This window comes from Hipposideros armiger, unplaced genomic scaffold (genome assembly GCF_001890085.2).
Source record: "Hipposideros armiger isolate ML-2016 unplaced genomic scaffold, ASM189008v1 scaffold_180, whole genome shotgun sequence".
Taxonomy (NCBI): domain Eukaryota; kingdom Metazoa; phylum Chordata; class Mammalia; order Chiroptera; family Hipposideridae; genus Hipposideros; species Hipposideros armiger.
In genome coordinates, this window is record NW_017731530.1 from 2,347,920 (window position 1) to 2,367,583 (window position 19,664).

At 42.8% G+C, this 19,664-nt stretch overlaps 1 protein-coding gene across 1 annotated transcript in view; it reads left to right on the forward strand.

The window, feature by feature from the left end:
- The window catches only part of NT5E (5'-nucleotidase ecto), a 53,483-nt gene that overhangs the window by 15,482 nt on the left and 18,337 nt on the right, over nucleotides 1–19,664 (forward strand). Inside the window, exons 2-3 of the mRNA XM_019652519.1 lie at nucleotides 7,016–7,238; nucleotides 11,705–11,893. Of these exons, the coding sequence (XP_019508064.1) occupies nucleotides 7,016–7,238; nucleotides 11,705–11,893 (412 nt within the window). The remainder of the gene's footprint in view (nucleotides 1–7,015; nucleotides 7,239–11,704; nucleotides 11,894–19,664) is intronic.

Sequence of the window (19,664 nt, forward strand, 5' to 3'; positions counted from 1 at the left end):
GGAAACAGTGACAGTCGACACCACGCCTGCCTCTGGGAGAAAGCTGTGAGGACAGATAGCCACAGTGAGGACAGGTGCTGTCAGAGACGTGCATGCAAGGTATGATGTGACAGATGCACAGCAGAGAGGTGGGCCTCTATTGTGGAGCTGTCACGGAAGGCTTCTCAAGGAAGTCACACTTAGCTGCATCTGCGGCAGCTTGTTGCATATGGGTGGTTTAGTGTTCCTGGAACTCCAGGCACCTGAAGTTTGGCAGAAAAAATTAGGCAGCTCAAGCAGGGACTTGTATGCTATCCGAGGAGTCAGGGCTGAGATTCTGCTGTGAGATGGGAGGTAGGAAGCCTTGAGGAGACTTGAAGCAGGAAGCATGTTGGATGTTTGGGAAAGGGCGTCTGGTAGCCTGCAGTGAATGGGTAGGAGATGTGCAAGCCTGGTGGCCAGGAGACCTGCTGGAAGATCCTGCAAAGGGCCTGGTGAGAAGTGATGAGACAGAGTGGAGCAGTGGAGTATGGTGGAGACCACATGAGGGGATGGTACAGGAACGGAAGCAACAGGACTTCAGGGCTGGTTGGCCACGAAGGGAGGGCCAAGGTGAGAAGGGTAGAGCTGCCCAGGCGTTTCGCTGCTTCTCTGGGTGTTTTTCTGTGGTAAAGGCTCTTTCCAAACAACCTGGGACCACATGCATCCTCACAAGTGTCTCATTCAGAGACACTTGTCCTTCTCTGCTGGTGTCCCACCTGGCCAGCAGAGAGGAAGGAATGGGGCGTGATGGGGACGGTTCGGGGAGAAAGGGTAGTGGCCATCAGCTCACTCCCAGACAGCTCCATGTAGTGTCTCCTGAAACAAGAAACAAGACAGTGGTGTAGGCCTCTGTCTCACCGGCCCTGTCCTGGGCCCACGCATTTTCACAGTGTCTATAACCCCCCTGGCCTGGTTTCAAGCCGGCAGGCCTGAAATGGAGAGGGGGAGAGGCCATATCAAAATTTGGAAAAAAATATAAATTTTCTGGTAACTCTTGAAATAAAAAATTCTGCTGCAGGTCGAGGCAAACTAACCAAGGATCAGGAGCTCATCAGAGTTGGGCTACTGTGATTTCCTCACCGCCTTATTTATTTGGGGACACACTTCCCAGTTGAGAATGCAGCTCTGTTCACAGCAAGGCCTCACAGGGTCCTGGCCTGTGAGGCTTTTTTAAGCTTTCAGGGTTTTGTGGCTCGCTTGCCTTCTGTGGCCCAGTTTCCTGCTAAAGTTATCACTCGGTGGCTGCTTTGTCCATTCATCAGATTCTTTCAAAACGGAACTCCTCAACAGTTCAACACCAGAGGCCAGAGAGACTGTCTTGTAACCTTTATTCCCATTGCAGCACTCATAGACACGATGACACAGATACAGAATTCCAGGGAGAGGCTGTCATGGCATCTGGCCCAGTCATTCCAGCCTTGGAAATTAATTCTCTGTCTCTTTTTTTCCCTCCCCTTCACCAGTTATTTATTTACTTGTTCATTCAGTAAATACTTACCGAGTATTTCCCATGTTCGGGTACATTTTTAATGGGTTCGGGGGTCAATTAATGCATATTGTTTAATAACAGGGAGAGAGGTTGCTTTGATCAATCCACTGTAACTGGAGAAATCAGAAAGTGGAAGATTTATCCTTAAAAACAAAATATTCCAGAATAATGAGAGGCCTTCATGTAAGGTCACGGATGGCCATTGACCTCTGTGTCCCCTCCTGCAGACCCTGAATAAATACCAGCGTCAAGGTTCAGGCCTTGCTCCCCGTTCCTGCATTAGCTCCCACCACTGACCCACTCTCACCCCAAGTGCTTTATTTCTCTTATTCTCACCCTGAGGAGTGTCCTCCCTGTTTCTTCTGTTTATCCATTTACTCAATGCCAGTGGGAACATTTGTTTATGGGTGAAAAGAGGAAATGGATTAAATGGCAGCTCTGCCTAGGAAGAGTTTTGAAAATGTAGAAACATGGCATCTGGCACACAGGCTGAGGATAGTGTGTGGTCAGGCATCAGACTGCATGACTACTGAATCTGGTTGCAGATCCCATTTACACTAGTCATGGAATAAACCATAGTCAAGAGAGAAAAGTCAGAAAAGATTCTTTCATCTTTATTTGAAAGTATCACCTCCAGCATTTGTTACTCACTGAAGACATATTTTACTGTTGTTAAAAGTCAACAAAGACATACCACACTTGTAATTATCATCATAGTGCAAGCATGAAAAACAATTTTATTTCCAGTGTCAGCCTCTAGTTGATTGACAGTAACTCCCTGCAAAGACTGACTCACTTCATTAGCATCTGCCATGAACATTATATTTCTATGATTCTGGTGTCGGAGATACCGAAGGTATGGGGGAGAGTGATATTATGACATCATGCATTTGTTTGCACTTCAACTTGGGTAAATATTAGGTACTTTCCATTTAATTTGGTATCCAAGGGATGATAACTGAATGTAAGGTTAAATTCTTTTTAGCATACAGTGCATGGGAAATAAATGATTAGATATATGATCACCTCATAATTACCTGAAAATTTGTCTAAGTAAGGAAATTGCTTATCCCCAAAAGGAAGGTAAACTTTGCCCTGTGTTCAGAATTTGTGAGAATTTCAAACCAAAGTTTAGACACAGGCTGTCCCTCGCTCCTAATGGCAGGGTATTTTTAATAATCAAAACAAGAAACTTGAAGTCAGAAGTCTTAAAACATCTTCATTCTTCCATTACCAATTCATATGACCTCAGAAGCCTTCTGGGCCTTATCCACAGTCAACAGAGAGTTTCTCCAATGCCGCTGGACTTTCACAAACTATCCACATCAGATGCAAATATTAACCAATACCTGCAGAAGGTGTTGAAATATCAGATTGTACTCGTGGGAGTTCATTTATAATAACAACAACAGGCTTCTGAGTCACAGAAGAAGCAAATCTCCTCTTGGCCATATATTTTCATTTGTTTTTAAACATTTCCAGTCTTTCCATGGTCGAAAATACTGGGCTGGGCAGATGGAGAGTGTGGAAAGTCTCTTTCATATAAAATCAACAGGTTTGGATTTTTTTTTTAAATAGTATTTTGGGCTTCTCCTGTACAAAGAAAGCAGTGAGGGTGAGGAGCTGGGGCTAGACCAGCTGTTCACATTACATTTCTATGATCCTGGTGTTGGAGATACTGAAGGTCTTTTTGCGAGGCTCAACTCTCTTAAATTATATAAAAGTGCATTGGCATCTGTCCTGGACAGAGGATGAGGTAGGACAGTGAAATTTAGTGTTTGTAGTAAAAATATACAATGCTGTCATAGGGTTAGAATTGGTGAATGAATAGAGTTATTGAATGAACCCAATAGTAGAAAGGAAATGTTTGGAAAGCAAGAGAGAGAGAGAGAGAGAGAGAGAGAGAGAGAGAGAGAGAGAGAGAGAGAGAGGGAGGGAGAGAATGAATGAATATGATTAGGGTCATGGAAGTCACTTGCCTAATGTGAAGATTATAGCACTAAGTTTAGCTCAGATGAAGATGAGTTGTTAGGCACGAGGGAAACTGTAGGCAGAGCAGCAAAAAAAAAAAAAATTGACAAGCACACATAAGGGAAGGTGGATGGGAATTTTCAGAGCACAAAAAAAGGGGAAGTACTACAGCAGTATGAATTTTTAAACTCCCCTCTGCTTGTGCTACAAATGCACTGTAAGATATAAAGGAATGTGGAACAATGATCTGCTCTGTTATGTTCCATCTTTTATCTCTCTAAGTTCTTCTCTTGGGCAGACTCTTCCTGAGGTATTCTCATGTTATTAATAAAAAGAATAGAAATGAGAAATTTAACCCATTCCATGCCAGCAGTGTGGGAGGAGCATGGTGTGCTCAGGTGAGTGGCAAGACCCTCCTTCTGAAGAGCTTAGGGATAATGAAGTTGTAATAAGTGCCGTGGGAGAGAAACAGGTAGGAGGAAGTCAGTGGGGAAATGAAAACATGAGTTTCTAAAGAAAATAAGTATTTACAAAGGAATTTTTCTGCATGGATTTTTGTAGCTGTGTCTAGAAGAAATGAGATTTTTCTGCTTATTCATTTCTTCATTCGATGCTGTGTCCCTGCTCTGCTCCAGGGACTGTGCTGGGCATTAGGGGGTACTCATTGGGCAGGTGCAAGGTCTGCTAGGGCTGCATGGAGGTGACCATCGGAGCAGACAAAGGATACTTCTCTGCTCAGAGAACGTGGCAAAGGGTTCTTGGGAAATCTCTCTTCTAGAAGGATCATCAGACTTCAGCAGCTAAAGCCATCATTGAATAAGATATTGGCATGGCATGGAAAAGGAACATTCTGTTCTACCTACTTATCAACTGATCGATCATCATTGGTCTATCATATGTAAAGGGACAGAGATAAGCGAGAGCATGGAAAACTGCAAGTAGTTGGGATTTGATTTTGACTGCTCACTATACACAGGGCCTAATGAAAAGCACTTTACATCTAGTCATCGAGCTTAAGAAGGTTGGAGTCAAACAGAAGTGATCCTAGTCCCAGCTCCACCACTTACTAATGGTGTGACCTTGAACAATTCATTTAATGTCTCCTGATATCAGTAGACATTTCTCATCTGTAAAATGAGGATAGTTATAATACCAACCTCACAGCATGCAACCAGGTTTTCTATACAAAATCACTTTGCATGATGCAAGCGTGTGGCAAGTGCTTAGTAAATGCTGGCTCATTGTTCAAATTACAACTTTTGTTTTATTCACTCACTGCCCTTCCAGAGGAAGCTGTGGTTTCAAAATGTGCACAGGTTGCTCCACATGATCAACAGCCCTGCCTGGTTGCCTCACACATTAGGCGGTGGGTGTCAGAAATGAGGCTAGAGGGGAGGGCGAGACCAGATCTAATTTTATCACAAAGACAGTGGAGAGCCTCTGTAGGACCTTAAGGTCAAGGTTGATAAGATCAGATTTGCATTTTAGAAGTGCTGTTCTGGCAGCTTTATACAGGATGGTGTAGAGATGGGAATGACGACAGCTGAAAGCCCAGTTAGGTGGCTGTTGAAGTAGTCCAGAAAGGGAGGCAAGGAATGCACACAGGTAGTAGCAGTGGGATGGACAGGCAAAGGGGAGGGATGATGTTGGGAGGGGAGGGACAAAGAGTGAATGGGAAGGATTTGGCTGCTCCATGGTTTCTGGGCTTTATTGACCGGGTAAATGGTGGCAGCTTAGGCCAAGATGGAATAAATGAAAAATATAACTTCAACTATTTCCAAATGCCAGCAATATAATGCTTTTGGTAAACTGCAAGGTGGCTGACACGTTGGGTCGTCTTTCATGAAGAACTATAGAAACATTCGTTTAAGAAAAACTTTACGGTTAAGATAGTTATTAAAATCCCATAAGGAGGACTTATTTCACCATAAGAAGAAACCATGGTGTTCTTAGAATAGAAGAGAAATAAAGACAATTATCCAAAACAAGGAGAATCTTTAAGACTAGGTCAGACTTTAAGAAGGAAGTAATAGGTAAGAGAAAGAGGTAAAAATGAGTAGATACTCAGATATAGGGGGAAAGACAGATTCAGAAACTCTGAGTTTAATTAGGGAAGCAGGTACATAGGAATGTGAAGACACTGTGTTGCTTTCTCTGTGTAAACATATACACTTCAGGACATAATACACAATCCTTTGAGATTAATACACTCACAGAGTGTCTGTGTGGCAGACAAGGGGCTACAGTTGGGAGCAGGGTGGAGGTGGTTGGACTCAGTCTGGCGAGGACCCCACAAACATGCCCTTAACAGTGCGGAATGTGCTAGGAAGGAAACTATAAGAAAACAAGGGGAGAGCTCATTTAGATTGAGGGGTCACCAGCCAGCACTTCCAAGTCTGTTCCCAGATGACCCCAAAGTAAAGCAAAATCAGGTGTGGTATTTAGAAAGTCTGAGACTCACTGGTTTACATACTAAGTTAGCAAAACACCCTTGGCAGCCAGAGCAGGTTGGTAGGTGATTAGAGGAGACAGGTTAATTCCAGGAAGCCAATTGAGAAAGGGGTGGGAGGCTTTTCAGGGGAGGTGGCTGGCCTGTCATATATTGTATTACTCAGGGGGTTGGGGAGGGCGCTCTGCCAGATGTCCAAATGGTTGTTTTGCACCCAGTAGCCACGCCCAGAGCATTGGGGGATGGGAGAGAGCAAAAAACAGTGGGAGGCAAGGGTTGCAGTAAACTATAGCAGCTCTTGACAAAGCCGTGTGCAAAAAGCAGGTCCAGAACCTGTTGACAGTGTGTGATCATTTCACCATCCTGTTCTTCCTCAGATTGGAAACTGCTGAGAATGACACACAGGGTGGCCCAGAGCTGACAGAGAAAGAAACCAGGGCCACCCTGTAAACTACGGAGACTGCTATCTCCTGCTTGCCTTTGGGGGTCTTCATTTACCCAGAAGAATTAGAGACCACCGATTCCTTGGCAAGAAACAATTCCACAACATAAGGGCATCATGACCAAGGAGATGAAGAGATGTGCTGACTGAAGAGAGGCTACTTTCCAGTCACCTTTTGCCATAGTCCTGTTGATTTTAACAGTTCTCTTTGGCAGATAGAGGTTGAGACGATTGGGTTGGTGGATTGAAATGTGAGTTTATGAGAGAAAACAGAAGGTTAAAGGCTGAGCAGCACCTTGTGAATGCAGACTCTGCCCCAGATCTGGGGATGGCAGGACAGTGGGCGATCTAGCCAGCTCTCAGGTGACTCCTATACACATTGATGCCACCTTCAGTGTAGCAGGTGGTGTAGGACCGAGGGAGCAATTCTCAAACCAGCCTGATACCTGGATATCCCTGGGTCCAACCCCAGGACGACTGAGTAAAATCTCAGGGCGTGAGGAGGACAGAAGTCATGCAGTCAGCCTCCTGGAGCCCTGCCAGACGTGGGAGCCACTGAGCTAATGTAATATTCGTTAAAGCATGCTTTTATTGGAAATTCAAGAGTACCTATTTTTTTTTCTCTTTTTTCTTTTTCTACTAGGCCCTGGGAAATCATGAATTTGATAATGGTCCAGAAGGTCTGATTGATCCACTCCTCAAAGAGGCCAACTTTCCAATTCTGAGTGCAAACATTAAAGCAAAGGAGCCGCTAGCATCTCAAATGTCAGGACTTTATTTGCCGTATAAAATTCTTAATGTTGGTAGTGAAGTTGTGGGAATTGTTGGATATACTTCAAAAGAAACCCCTGTTCTCTCAAAGCCAGGTATTTTCTACTTTTACAGCACTCAATGCTTGAAAATAGATGCACCAAATCCAAGCTTGGCATTATTTTTATGGACTGTAGGTAAAAGTGGGAACAACGTGTGGTATTGTGCAAATGGTGTCCTTAGAATGACATTGATAAAACCAGTCTGGTGACCTCCACATTGTTCTACTTACTTCTTAAAGACATCTGCCCTTCTGCTTAGTGAAATCCTTTGTTGACATAAACAGTGTCTTTGTTTAATTCAGTGAATTCAAAATTGGAAGAGAAGTTCATTTATATCCAGGACCAAACAGTGCTGAGTCATTCACTGGAGAAGGACAGCCATGGAACTTACTGCTCCTCTTACTGTGCAGCCAGGGGCCCAGAAGCAGGGCGTTACCTCATTTACCTCATCTTTCCTTTTCTAGTATGATTGTTACAGGTCTAGTTCACGCTCCTTTCTTCCTTTGCGTTAGCTCTTGTAGTTTTAATGACTTCATTGTATCTGGCTTCCTGGGAAATATGTGTATATTGTCAAATATATATTTTGAAACATATATATACACATATGTATATGTATATATATCATCAGAATATATATATATATATATATATATCATAGCAGATATATATTGGCTATATCTATATATCTATTTATCTACATACATTTGTATATAATCCTAAGACCATTCAAGAAACATTTTTAAGCCAGTTTTATAGGAACACTTTCACCGAAACACTTTGGCAGTGAGAACAAAAAACACATTTTTTCTATATTATCCAAATCCAAATTAATTTTCTTTCCATATTTGAAGAAAAAAGGGAAACTGGGAGCTAGTAGAATCAAGGATTTTCACTAAGAATAAACTGATAAAGAGCATATAATTATTTAACAACTAGAAAAAGTAATGTATTTATTGTTGCTGTTACAATAGGTCCAGGCCATTGGCAATAACAAAAAAGGTCAGCTGTACTTGACCCTGAGCAGCATGGCTGCTCCTAATGAGAGAGGGTCCTGCAGCCGGCTTGGGGCTGGGCAGGCATGGGGCTTGACTGCTCTCCACTGAGAGGAGGTGAGGATTGTCAGGTGCTCCAGGCAGTGAGTAGACAGGTGACCGAGCCTTTGCACGGTGTGTGACACACAGTCAATAGCTGTTATTGAGGTCACTGTGGAGCCAGAGAGTGGTAGTGGACATACAAGTCGCGGCTTTTGAAATGTTTTAGAAGTACTTACTCTTCTGACTAAGAAGGATGTGGTCCCACCAGAAGGCCATGACTGACAGTCTCAGGCTGCTTCCTGCGACCCGCCAGGCCTGACTCGGTCTCTCTCCTTCCCCCTGCAGACTGGGCCACTCAGCTGATCAGACCTCCCCTGGGGTTCCTGGGCTGCAGCTGCTTTGGGCCTCCTGACACTTTTCTGCAAAGAGGAGAGGGTGGAAATTACAGAGTGTACCGGGCTGCCTGACTCATAACAAACCAATTGCCAGTGTGGGTAGAGCTGGGGTGACAAGGCTCAGTCACGGCAGAGGCTGAGTTGCTGCGGCCCTTGCCACCAGTCCCCAGGAGGTTGGACGCTCCAGCTCTGGGCCCAGCACCCTAAAAAACACCTCCCCCTTATCCCCCTTATTGCTGCACTGGCCTGAGTAGACTGAGGACAGAGCCTGGGTCTCCTGTCAATGAACATCTAGAACCTAATATAGAGGCCAGCTTGGGATCTTTGGATAAAGATGTGGATTTGTTGAATAATTGAATAATTATGTGTCTCCATAATTTATATTGCATCCACAGGTTTTTGCGTTAAGATAGAATGTAATTAAATGCTGTAAGAGTCCTAAACAAAGCCAGGGAGGGGGGAGGGGCTGGGAGTGGGGTGAGTGAAGGGAGCGATAGCCTAGTTGGGGGTCAGATAAATGTGGTGAAGAACCCCTTGGCCTCCTTGAGGGCCATGTGAAGCATCCTGAGGCAAAGGGCATTGCAGAAGTGAGGGCAGAGTCACATGCCAGGGTTCAGGTTCCACGAGAGCAGGAACCTGGTCCGTCTCATTCACTGCTCTCTTCTGCCCAGTGCACGGCCTATGGGATGTTTTCAGGAGGTGTTGCTGGAATGAATATATGAGAGCAGGGGAGTGTGGGGGCCACAATCGCATAGTAGCACACGGTTCAGTTTCCTGGAACACAGGTGCTAAGCAGGGAAAGCTAGAAAGTTGGATGAGGACTGGATTGCAGGGTCTCCTGAATGCATGGCTGAGTTCAGGCATGATTTGGAGAAACAAATTATCCCTTCTTTAATAGTCACCAATAAGAAGGTAAAAGGAGTGTGACTTGTTAATGGAGAGACACGGGGGCTCTAGAAATCACACTGCCTTCGCTGGGACTCTGACAGCATCCCATCTGAGCCCTGTACCAGTTGGTAACAGCAAGGGGAGGTGCAGGGATGATGCTCTTTCCAGCAGCTCCCAGAGAGGACAGCTGTACTGCTAGGGACTCAGGCAGGAGCTAGGCAGGGGTGCAGCAATGTTTCTGAGGACACTTGTTTCTTCTAAGACCTCAGGCCCCAGGAGCCCAGCGTGAGTTCTTCCTTCAAACCCCTGACCCCTAATCCAGCCCCATCTCTCCAGGCTTGGTGACCTGGTGCCCACAGGATAATTTGTCTCTCTAGCACATTTATTTTTGCTAGATAATGAAATTCCTATAACTTCCCTCATGACATCCTGAAATATATCCCATGCATTCCATAGTAATGACTGATCCTGTGAGATTTCTGATGTGTTCAAAGACATCCCTTTGTTCTCAGAGGCATTTTGCTGAATGTTTTCATTCTTTCCTGCCAGACAAACTAAAGCAAAGGATGGCAGCATTCTCTGAAGGTCTCAACATAGATTCATTCATTCATTCATTCATTCATTCATTCCCCTGAGTGCCTATGTGCCAGGCACTGTTCTAGGTACCAGGGATACGGACCAAAATTAAAATCCCTGCCCACTGAAGCTTACATGTTTAGTGGGAGAATAAATGAGTAATATATTTGGTGAATCAGAATGTGTTAGGTGCTATGGAGAATTAAGAGGGGAGGGAGAGGCTTGTGGCATGGGGGAAGGCTACACCTTGTTTTTTTAAATGGAGGCTCTGGAAGAGGCTCTTGGAGAAGGTGACATGGTGCTGAGGGGTAACTGGGGAGCCCTGGGCTAACTGGGGTGGCCGGCAAAAAGCAGATTATTCTTGACCTTCTCACGGCAGACAATGGGGGCAAAGCTGTTATACAATTCCTGATTTTTAAACATTTCTTGTGAGTTACTGACAACACTCCCCGTCCAATCCAACATGTCTGTGAGCTGCTAATTTTGAGGCCGTCAGCCAGAGGCCTCTCTGGCTTGGCCATTAGCCGTGCTGTTTATCTTACACACGTTCAGTGCTCAAGAGCTCCCTGCTGGAGCACACAGAAATTCTCAAACATCACAGCATCCCAAGGGGTGTGCTTAACAGTTTTGCTGCTCTTTGGAGCGATGAATACTTTCCAAACTGGAGATGTCAGGCTCCTAGGTTTTGAAAGTTCTTTAAAAGATATTCTTCATGTTTTGGCAATTGCATTTTAGTGATGATTCTTAGAAATTTTGCATAAAGGAGTCTAGGTCGTCTGAAGGACTCCCTTGTCACCGAGGACTAGACATGACTTCAGGGCAGTGTGTCTATCAGTGTTTGCAGGCCCTTCTGTGCCAATAAAAGCCATAAGACCTTAAGGCTTGCTGAGGTTTGGCTTCAGAGACAGAGGGAGAGACTGGTGGTCTTGCTACACTGGATGGCACATGCTTGTAACACACAGAGCACCCTGGCTGTGCAGTCACACCCACACTCGCCAGCTGGTACCAACGAGCAATGGTCAGTGGGGGGTAAGCAGTCAGTGAAAAATGTGCACACTCCCAGGGCAGTGCTATTCAGGTGGGACCCCTGTCTAATGCAGAGCTCAAAAATGTGCTAATGCTGACCTTAGCAAGTGAACAAGACAAGAGTTGTCAACTAGCACGGTAAACTTGACATTCAAGGACTAGTTACTGACAGAGTTTTAAGTCTGAAGGCTGATTATCTTGAACTTGCGAACAAAGCCTTAGAATTAGTCATCTGTTTTGTACTTCATACTTATGAGTGCAGGAATTTTTCTGCATTGACATAATAGAAGTCTGAAAAAAATAAAAATTAAAAAAAGATAGGCTTCCAGGTATGAAGCCTCCTCATACTTTGAGCTTGAATTTGAGCAACGTAATACCATCCACAACCTTAAACGAATGCAACATTAAGTGAGAATCTATATCTTCAGGGGTTTGTTGGGTTTTTTTGGCTTTATATTTAATTTATAAGTATGTGTTGGCCTTAGTAATTTAAGAGCTTTAGTAGATTAAAATTGTTTTATTTGGTATGTTAGTACGTACAATAAGCAGAACAATAAAAATTGTTAATAAATATCCATTTTATTTGTTTTCTTCCTTTTAGGAACAAATTTAATGTTTGAAGAGGAAATCCCTGCATTGCAACTTGAAGTAGATAAGCTAAAGACTCTAAGTGTGAACAAAATCATTGCACTGGGACACTCTGGTTTTGAAATGGATAAACTCATTGCTCAGAAAGTGAAGGGCGTGGACGTCGTGGTGGGAGGACACTCCAACACGTTTCTTTACACAGGTAATTGTCTCACAAAGATTATACCAGCCAGGATGCCTATGTCACTTCTTTTGTCTCTTTTGCCTTTGCAACTGTTATTATTTTTACTACTATTTAGCATATAACATATATTACATATGTTATATAATACATAATATATTATAATATGTAATACACATTGAATGGTAACGTGTAAATCTTACTCAGAGACATTACTAAGAATAATTTATTGTTTTCATGATTATGTCAATTCCATTTATGTATATTGTAAATATACATGACGTATGTATAAAAATATATATAAAACAAAAAGATTACTGAGCCCCAACCAAAAGTTAGTTTACATCAAAAAGCAACATGTCATATAGACGTTTTTAAGCACGAACAAAATACTGTAAATAAGGCCTTCACAGCTCATAATGACAGGTTCATAGGAAGCAGGAGCTGGAACACTGGGCTCACGTCCTGACTCTACTGCCCACCAGCACTGTGAGTGTCCTGGCGCCACACCACCCTTGGCACTCGAGAGAGCACACAGTCTCCCCTCTCTCCCTTCTTTCCCCTCCCCCTCATCTTCCCACCTTCCTTTCCTCTCTTTTCTCTTCTTCTTTCCTCTCTGCTCCCTCCCTGTCTCCTTCTCTCCCCTCTCTCTCCCTCACATCCTTTGTCCACAGAAAAAGAGGGCCTGGCTGGTAACTGATTTTCTCAGCAGTGGGAAGGAAGGCTTTGGTGGGGAAGAACCTTCCCCTTGAAGAGGCTGCTCCTTTGCACATCTCTATATGGACTGTCTAAGGTGGTCCTATTTTTATAAAAGCAGAAATAGAAAATACGCCAAATAGAAGAAAATACCCATAAAGGTTAGAAAGGGCTATCACTAAAAAGAGCGTGGGGGAGGAACAAACTTCCTGCCTTCAAGGTTCTTTCAGCTAGTTGAATAACCACAAAGACATGAGAGAGATTAGCAAAAGAAAAGAACCAAATTTAATACATAAGTATGTATGGAAACCCATATCCATGAGAGTCAGAGACACACAGAAGTTCAGAGACAGAATGGGAACATGGGTATGTAGGACATTCTGAGCAAGGGGGTGAGGTAAGGTGCCTTGGGGACTTTAAAGCATCATTGCAAAATGATAATAGCAGTTTAGTAAAGAGAAATTTGCCCCATCATATAGGTGGGTCAAAAGAGATTATTGCTGATACTCTATTATGGGCAAGGTCTCTAATTCAAGTTCTTCTTTTCTAGGTAGTTAAGGGAAGGGCAGAAGTGCCTCTTGAGCCTAAAGCTAAAGTTATCTTTAGCTCAAAATACTCTGCATACCACTGAGGCACATCTTGGGGTGGCTTGTTCTGAACCCCCACAAGAGCATACAGGTAATTTTTATTTCCCTAACACATTTTAGCATTTTCAAATAATGTTGCTTCTGCCATCAGAGACAGAGACTTACATTATAAGAAGAAAAGAAACACAATACTGGGTCAGAAGTTCTTATTTCTGATTCACTTGAAAGACCTTGAGCAGGTCCCTCACCCTCTCTGAATCTATTAATGTTGCTTCAAAATAAGGATGTTCATGTTCAAAGTGCCACATGGTTGTGAAAATTATATAAAATGGTGTACAGAGGAAGAAACTTTCTTCTACCCTCAAGGACCTTTTGGCTAGTCTAATAATTAAATCGACACGAGAGATTAACAAGAGAAAATAACCAAATTTAATTACATATACATTTGGGAGCCCCGCATACATGAGAGTCAGAGACAGAAAGTTAAAATGCTGCATCTATGACATTCTCAGCTAAGGATGAGATAAGTCACCCAAGGCTTCAGAAGAGAGGGAGGTCATTGAAGAGCAGGTGTTCAGTAATTAGAGCTTTGCCCTGCCCTCCAGATAGGTGACAAAATTAAAAAAAAAAAAACCAAGTTATTTCTTGTAGTAACTCTTACTATGGGCAAGGCCCCCAATTTGAATTCTTTAAGGGTGAGATCAAAGTTTCTCCTGGGCCCTCAGGATCTCAATTGCCTTCAGCTTGAAATGCCAAGCTGGGAGGCCTTTTCTGAACCTGTTCAGTGGAAACACTTTAATAACTATAAACTATTTATAAACAACTATAAATAACTGTAACCTGGCAGCAGTGGTGTGGAGGATACCCGCTGGTAAAAATTGCCAGTCAAAATGGTGATGCTGGTGAACTACTTCACCTGGCTTTCATGTAAGAAAATAATGCCAGAATTTACATGAGCTAATTTAACTCCTTCACAAGTATTTTACCTGTTGGTAGACATGGCTAAAGAGTAATTTCAAACTGGATTACGCCCATTAGTGGTTGTGAAATCAATGTAGTGGGTTAAAAAAACAGCAGGGTTTTGTTTTGTTTTGTTTAATAGACTGGACTAAAACAGATTAGGCACTTAAACATTACTCATATGAAGAATATCCATTGTTTCATGGAAAAGACGTCTATAAAATGATGAGAACAACTCCAGGCATGTAGTAGGCAATATATAAGTGTGACAAGGACACTGACAGTAATGTGAGCTTTCTAAGTGTGGGTAATGTTGCAATCAAACATCAGAGAGACACTTAATTTAAGACCCTTCAGAGAGTTAGATGGACTGATTACGCCAAGACCAGGAAAAATCCAGAGCAGCACAGGGTAGAGTGCTCTGGTGTCTGGCTCTAGCTGCGCCGCTAACTAGAGGTTCCATCCTGTCTCTGCCTGATTTTCCTCATCTGTAGCATGAGGGTGGTAACAACAGTACCTGTTATAAAGGGTCATTGTGCCTTCATATATAATGAATGGATGTAGGCAAAGAGCCTCAGAACAGGACCTAGTACTTCAGCCGTTCTTATTTCAGGTAAGTCCCAGCTCTATGGATAAGACCTGTGAAAAACCCTTCCCTGGAGCCTTTTCTTAGCGGTTCTCTGAGGCAAAGTCAGAACCCTAGGGTACAAGGCAGGAGCTGGGTACCTGCTTCCCATCCCCTAATCCTTCAGAGCAGTGGTTTCAAGCTTTTTTGGCTATGATCCACAGTAAGAAAGGCATTGTACGTGTGTGTGCATCCTCACAGAAGCGTGCACATGCGTGCACGCACACGCGTGCGCATACACACACACACACACACACACACACACACACACACACACACAAGAAAACTTTCACAAAGCATCTGGAATGTACCCTGATAGTTTCTGTTTTACTGTTTCATTTTTTTTAAGTGCCAGTTGCCACCCATTAAATTAATGTCCTCATCTTGTAGCTAGCCCATATTTTGAAAAACTCAGCTTTAAATGAGGCATGACCAAAATAGTGCATGAACAGTCAAGGACTCAAATTCCTCCATGCAGATGCGGAAGTCATTCCCACGTCCCTCAGGATTTGTCTTTACACCATCTTAATCTGTGCCCTCTTACAGCACCAACTGGTCATCTACCGCCTTGGTGTGTGGTCACCAAGTAGTGTGTTCTGATGGGTCTGAACAGGGTCAGCGACTGTGCCTGGCTTCCCATTAACTCTGCAGTCTGTCCTTTTGTTCCTGTCACTTTATTCCAGCCAATGAAGTCTTGCAAAATAATATGTGCCTTTTGCTAAGTAGATGAATTTAGTTAATGATAAATGACTGGATGAAAGAAAGATGTGTGGGTAAAAATTATAATTTGTTTATCCATAAACCTTGAAGTAGACAATTAGCAGTCTCTGAAAAAACTGCCTTTAGAGTTAGACATTTATTTCACATTTCATGATTGCTTACCAAGATTAAACTTGTTCTCAAGAAAACATTCAATTTTGATGCTCATTATTTTAAGGAATGAGTTTAAGAAAGGTAAGAAGGTAATTCCAGGACACGATAGGACATAAGGCCTATTTGCTTGTTTAGATGAATTTTTCTAGCCTTAAAAAAGATAAATCCACTGAATTGTCTGAATTGAATTAGCATAAAGTTAAAGTTAAATATTATTAGTTAATAAAAATAGAGTTAAAAATAATACATCCCTTGTAATTGTAAGTCTTGCTGAGAATCATTTCAGTATACGCAATGACCCGCCACACATACATACACATCTGAAAGAAAATTTCACAAAGCATCTGGATTGCACCTGGTATTTTGTTTTGTTTTGTTATTTAGTTTTTAAATGCTGGTTTACCACCTATTAAATTAGTTCCAGTGTATTGTAGTTAGACCATATATTTAAAAACTCTGCTTGAGGCTAAGGGGGAGGTTGAAGAGGGTAAAGGGGGTCAAATATATGATAACGGAAGGAGAACTGACTCTAGGTGGTGAGCACACAGTGCAATATACAGATGATGTATTATAGAACTGTACACTTGAAACTCATGTAATGTTACTAACCAAGTCACCCCAATACGTTTAATTTTTAAAGTAAGTAAATAAAATATTTTAAAAAAATTTTTTTTAAAACCTCAGCTTTAAATGAAGCATAACCAAAACAATACATGAACGGCTCTTCTCCAAATGTTGAACATCATTCCAGGTTCTTTCCAGATCACAACCACCATGCACGTGCAGATAATCCTAGTAACACCTGTCATGTCCGAATGAAAAGGAGAGGGCTTTCCCTGACAGGCTTATAAAATGTTAAAGCTGCCAGGATGAGAGCTAGTGTGCAAATATCTTCTCTAAAGGAATTAAATCCATGTTGCTGCCTTTGATGAGTGCAGGTGGAAAGCTGTAGCAGGTACTATAGGGACTCTGTTCTATGTGCAGCCCTTGAAGGTTAGACAGACAGAATCCTGAGATGCTGCCTTTCTGTTTACCTCCACTATTTTAACTGATTTTTGGGTTATGCAAGCCAATCTCACTAGTGTGGCCTTGGGTGAGTGTAGACATCAAGTTCTATATCTGCAGAAAAGCAGGGTTAGAAGTAGTAAGTCCATTCTAACTTCCTGTTCCCTAGAAAGTCATCCAAGCAAAGAGCCAGATTGCCTACTTCCCAAAATTTGGGGAAATAAAACATTTTTTGGCAGAACACTTCATTACTTCCTGAGGTTACTGCAGTGAATTTAATTTTACCTCTAATTTCTTTGAGACTCATACCTCCTGGCTATTTCCCTGTCTCCCTCCCTGTCTTTGTCATCTAATGGCCTCCAAGCCACTCCCCAACATCACTGAGAATTTAGCACCGAACTTCCTGTCTTCCTCTCCACTCCAGCTCCTGCCTTCATCTGGGCTGAGTGTCCATGTGAACGGCTGATCCAATACCCAAGGTTCAGAGCTCCTTGTTCCTTGTGACTGTCACCGGCACTCCTTTTCAGCCACCTTCCCTTCTGGGGCCACAGGCTGAGAGTCGATTGTGTTGTCATCCAGAATTGCTCCATTTCCAAACACCCATTGTCGACCTCCCTCATCACAGCCTCCTAGCCTTAGAGCTTTCTCTCCCCTCGCCTTTGAGAGCTGGCTGCTTTCAGCCTTACTGACACCGCAGTCCCATGAACTCCTCTTGTCCTCCCAGTCCAGCAGGCTTCATTTGTTAGCCTGCAAGTGTCCATTACAGACTCTTGACTGTGTCTGTGGCTGGCACATCAAAGGCAGGTGCCCAGGACTGTTGAACAACTGTTAAAAGAAGCAGCTCCTTTAAAAGTAAGATTTCTTTATTTCATCAGCCTTTTTATTAAATACCTAATTTTCATTGCTTCTGGAGTTAGGCACACAATTGTTGATTATTCCATTCAAACCTTTCTTTTATGTAGCGAACATAAGTGATTTTAATGAGCACAGAATTTTTGTGCTCAAGACAAATGCAGTTCACAATGCAAATATACATAAGACAGACCCGAAAAATCTAACACTTGTTCTTCACACTGCAGGCAGTGGCCAGGTGTAGGTGCAAAGGGGTGGACCCCTCCCTGCTTCGGTAGAATAAGAGAGGGAGAAACTTTGTTGTTTGTTTGCAATCATTGTTCATCGTTCCATTAACTTTCACTCTTGCAGTTTAGATAATCTTGCCTCTCAGAACAAGAAAATGATCCTATTATTTATCACATCCACAGGACAAGGAAACACTCGCCAACAAAGAACCATTTCTTTAAGCATCAATAAGGACTGCTGATGTCTGTGGTCTATTAAGTGAGCTGGGACAATCAGCCGAAGGGCAGAGGTGTAGCCCTTACTTGCAAAGATGATGTCCGTGGTGACACAGGGACTTATTTGTTCCAGTGGTTGGTCACTCACTTGGGACTTTTCAGCAAACTTCTAGCCGTAACCCAGCCTCAGTACCAGCTTCCTTCATGAAGCAAAGCCCAGAGCCTTCTGGTTAGTGGTTTTTGCAGCCACATAATACTGATCAGCTTTAGCTATGTCTCATGAAACTGCTTTCCAAGATAAAATGATACTAGAAAACCCCAAAATCTAATAGGAACAATTATAAAACACAATCAAGGTCATTTGGTGGGGTTGAATTATAAGGAAAGCTGATGGCCAATTAATTGTGAAATCTTAAGCCCATTCCTACCATAATGTACAAATCTCTTCCAAGGACTGAAGTTCATGTTGCCTTAATTCTGTGGCCTAGTGGTCTGAGGAGGACCTTATTTCTCCTACCCTCCTATCCACCATGGCGTTGCAGAAAGAGCTTTGGACTCTGACCGATCCTGTTTCCTCCTGGCATTGGTCACTACTGGCTGTCTGACCTTGGACATACTGGACGATTCTTGGCTTCAGCTTTTTATTTTTAAACTTGGCTACAGTGATATTGTAGGGATTAAATCAGATGATATATGAACATAACTAGGCCCTGGAGCCCAGTAGGTCCAAGACAAAAATGTCAGTTCTGATATTCTACAACATGGGAAAACACATATAAAATTCAATGAAAAAGAAGACAATACAAAAAAATTTTTTTACCCCTGTATAAAAACTTATTATCCAGACTTTAATCACATGAGAATCTCAAATCCTCAAAATAACTTATGGGACCGCTCCTCCCTTTAATAAATAAAAAGGCTCTTCATCACCCAAAACTTAGGAAACACTGGGGATCCTATATTTGTCCTTGTCCCCTTGATTTTAATTTTTACTTCTGTTGAAATCTCAGTCACCTCTGGTCTCGCCTGTTTCAAACCATTCTTTTCTAGCTACACAGCACAGACCCAAATATGAAAAACTGACTCTTGTTTTTCATCTCCCAAACTCCATCAACACAAGGCAGTTTTCCTCCAAGCTTGCCAGTCACCACACAGCACAGCCTATAACCTGGAATGAACCCTTGTCTTCAAAGTCAATGCCACCACAGGGCAGGTCGAGCTGGGTGACTTTTCTTCCTCAGCCCACTCCTCCCAGTCCCCACCCATTTCCCACCTTCTGTTCTTTTCTTTACTCCTGTATCCAAGGCTACCCAAAACTCAAAATTTCCGCCACTATTTTTATGCAAATAATTAAGTGCTCTTGGCCTGCATCCCCACCATCACCACCCCAATCTGATCCATGTCGGGGAGCCTATCTTCCCAGATAGGTCTGCCTCGCCTCACCTCAGGGAAGAGGAAAGGAACAGGGACACCAGAACGCTTGTCCTCTCCCAGGTGTTTTACTGAACAGAAAATGGTTTCTCCCTAAGATAGATTCTGCCACCCATTTCCCCCTCATTATTGCTATCCATACGTGTGTGAGTGTGTGTGTGTGTGTGTGTGTGTGTGTGTGTGTGTGTGTATATATATATATTTTTTTTTTAAAGCACTGAAATTATATTGGTCATTGTCGTAGGGTGGTGGGACTGCAAATAATTTTTTTTTCTTTTCCATTTGCCAAATCTTCTGCTATGCTAGTTTTACTTTTATTA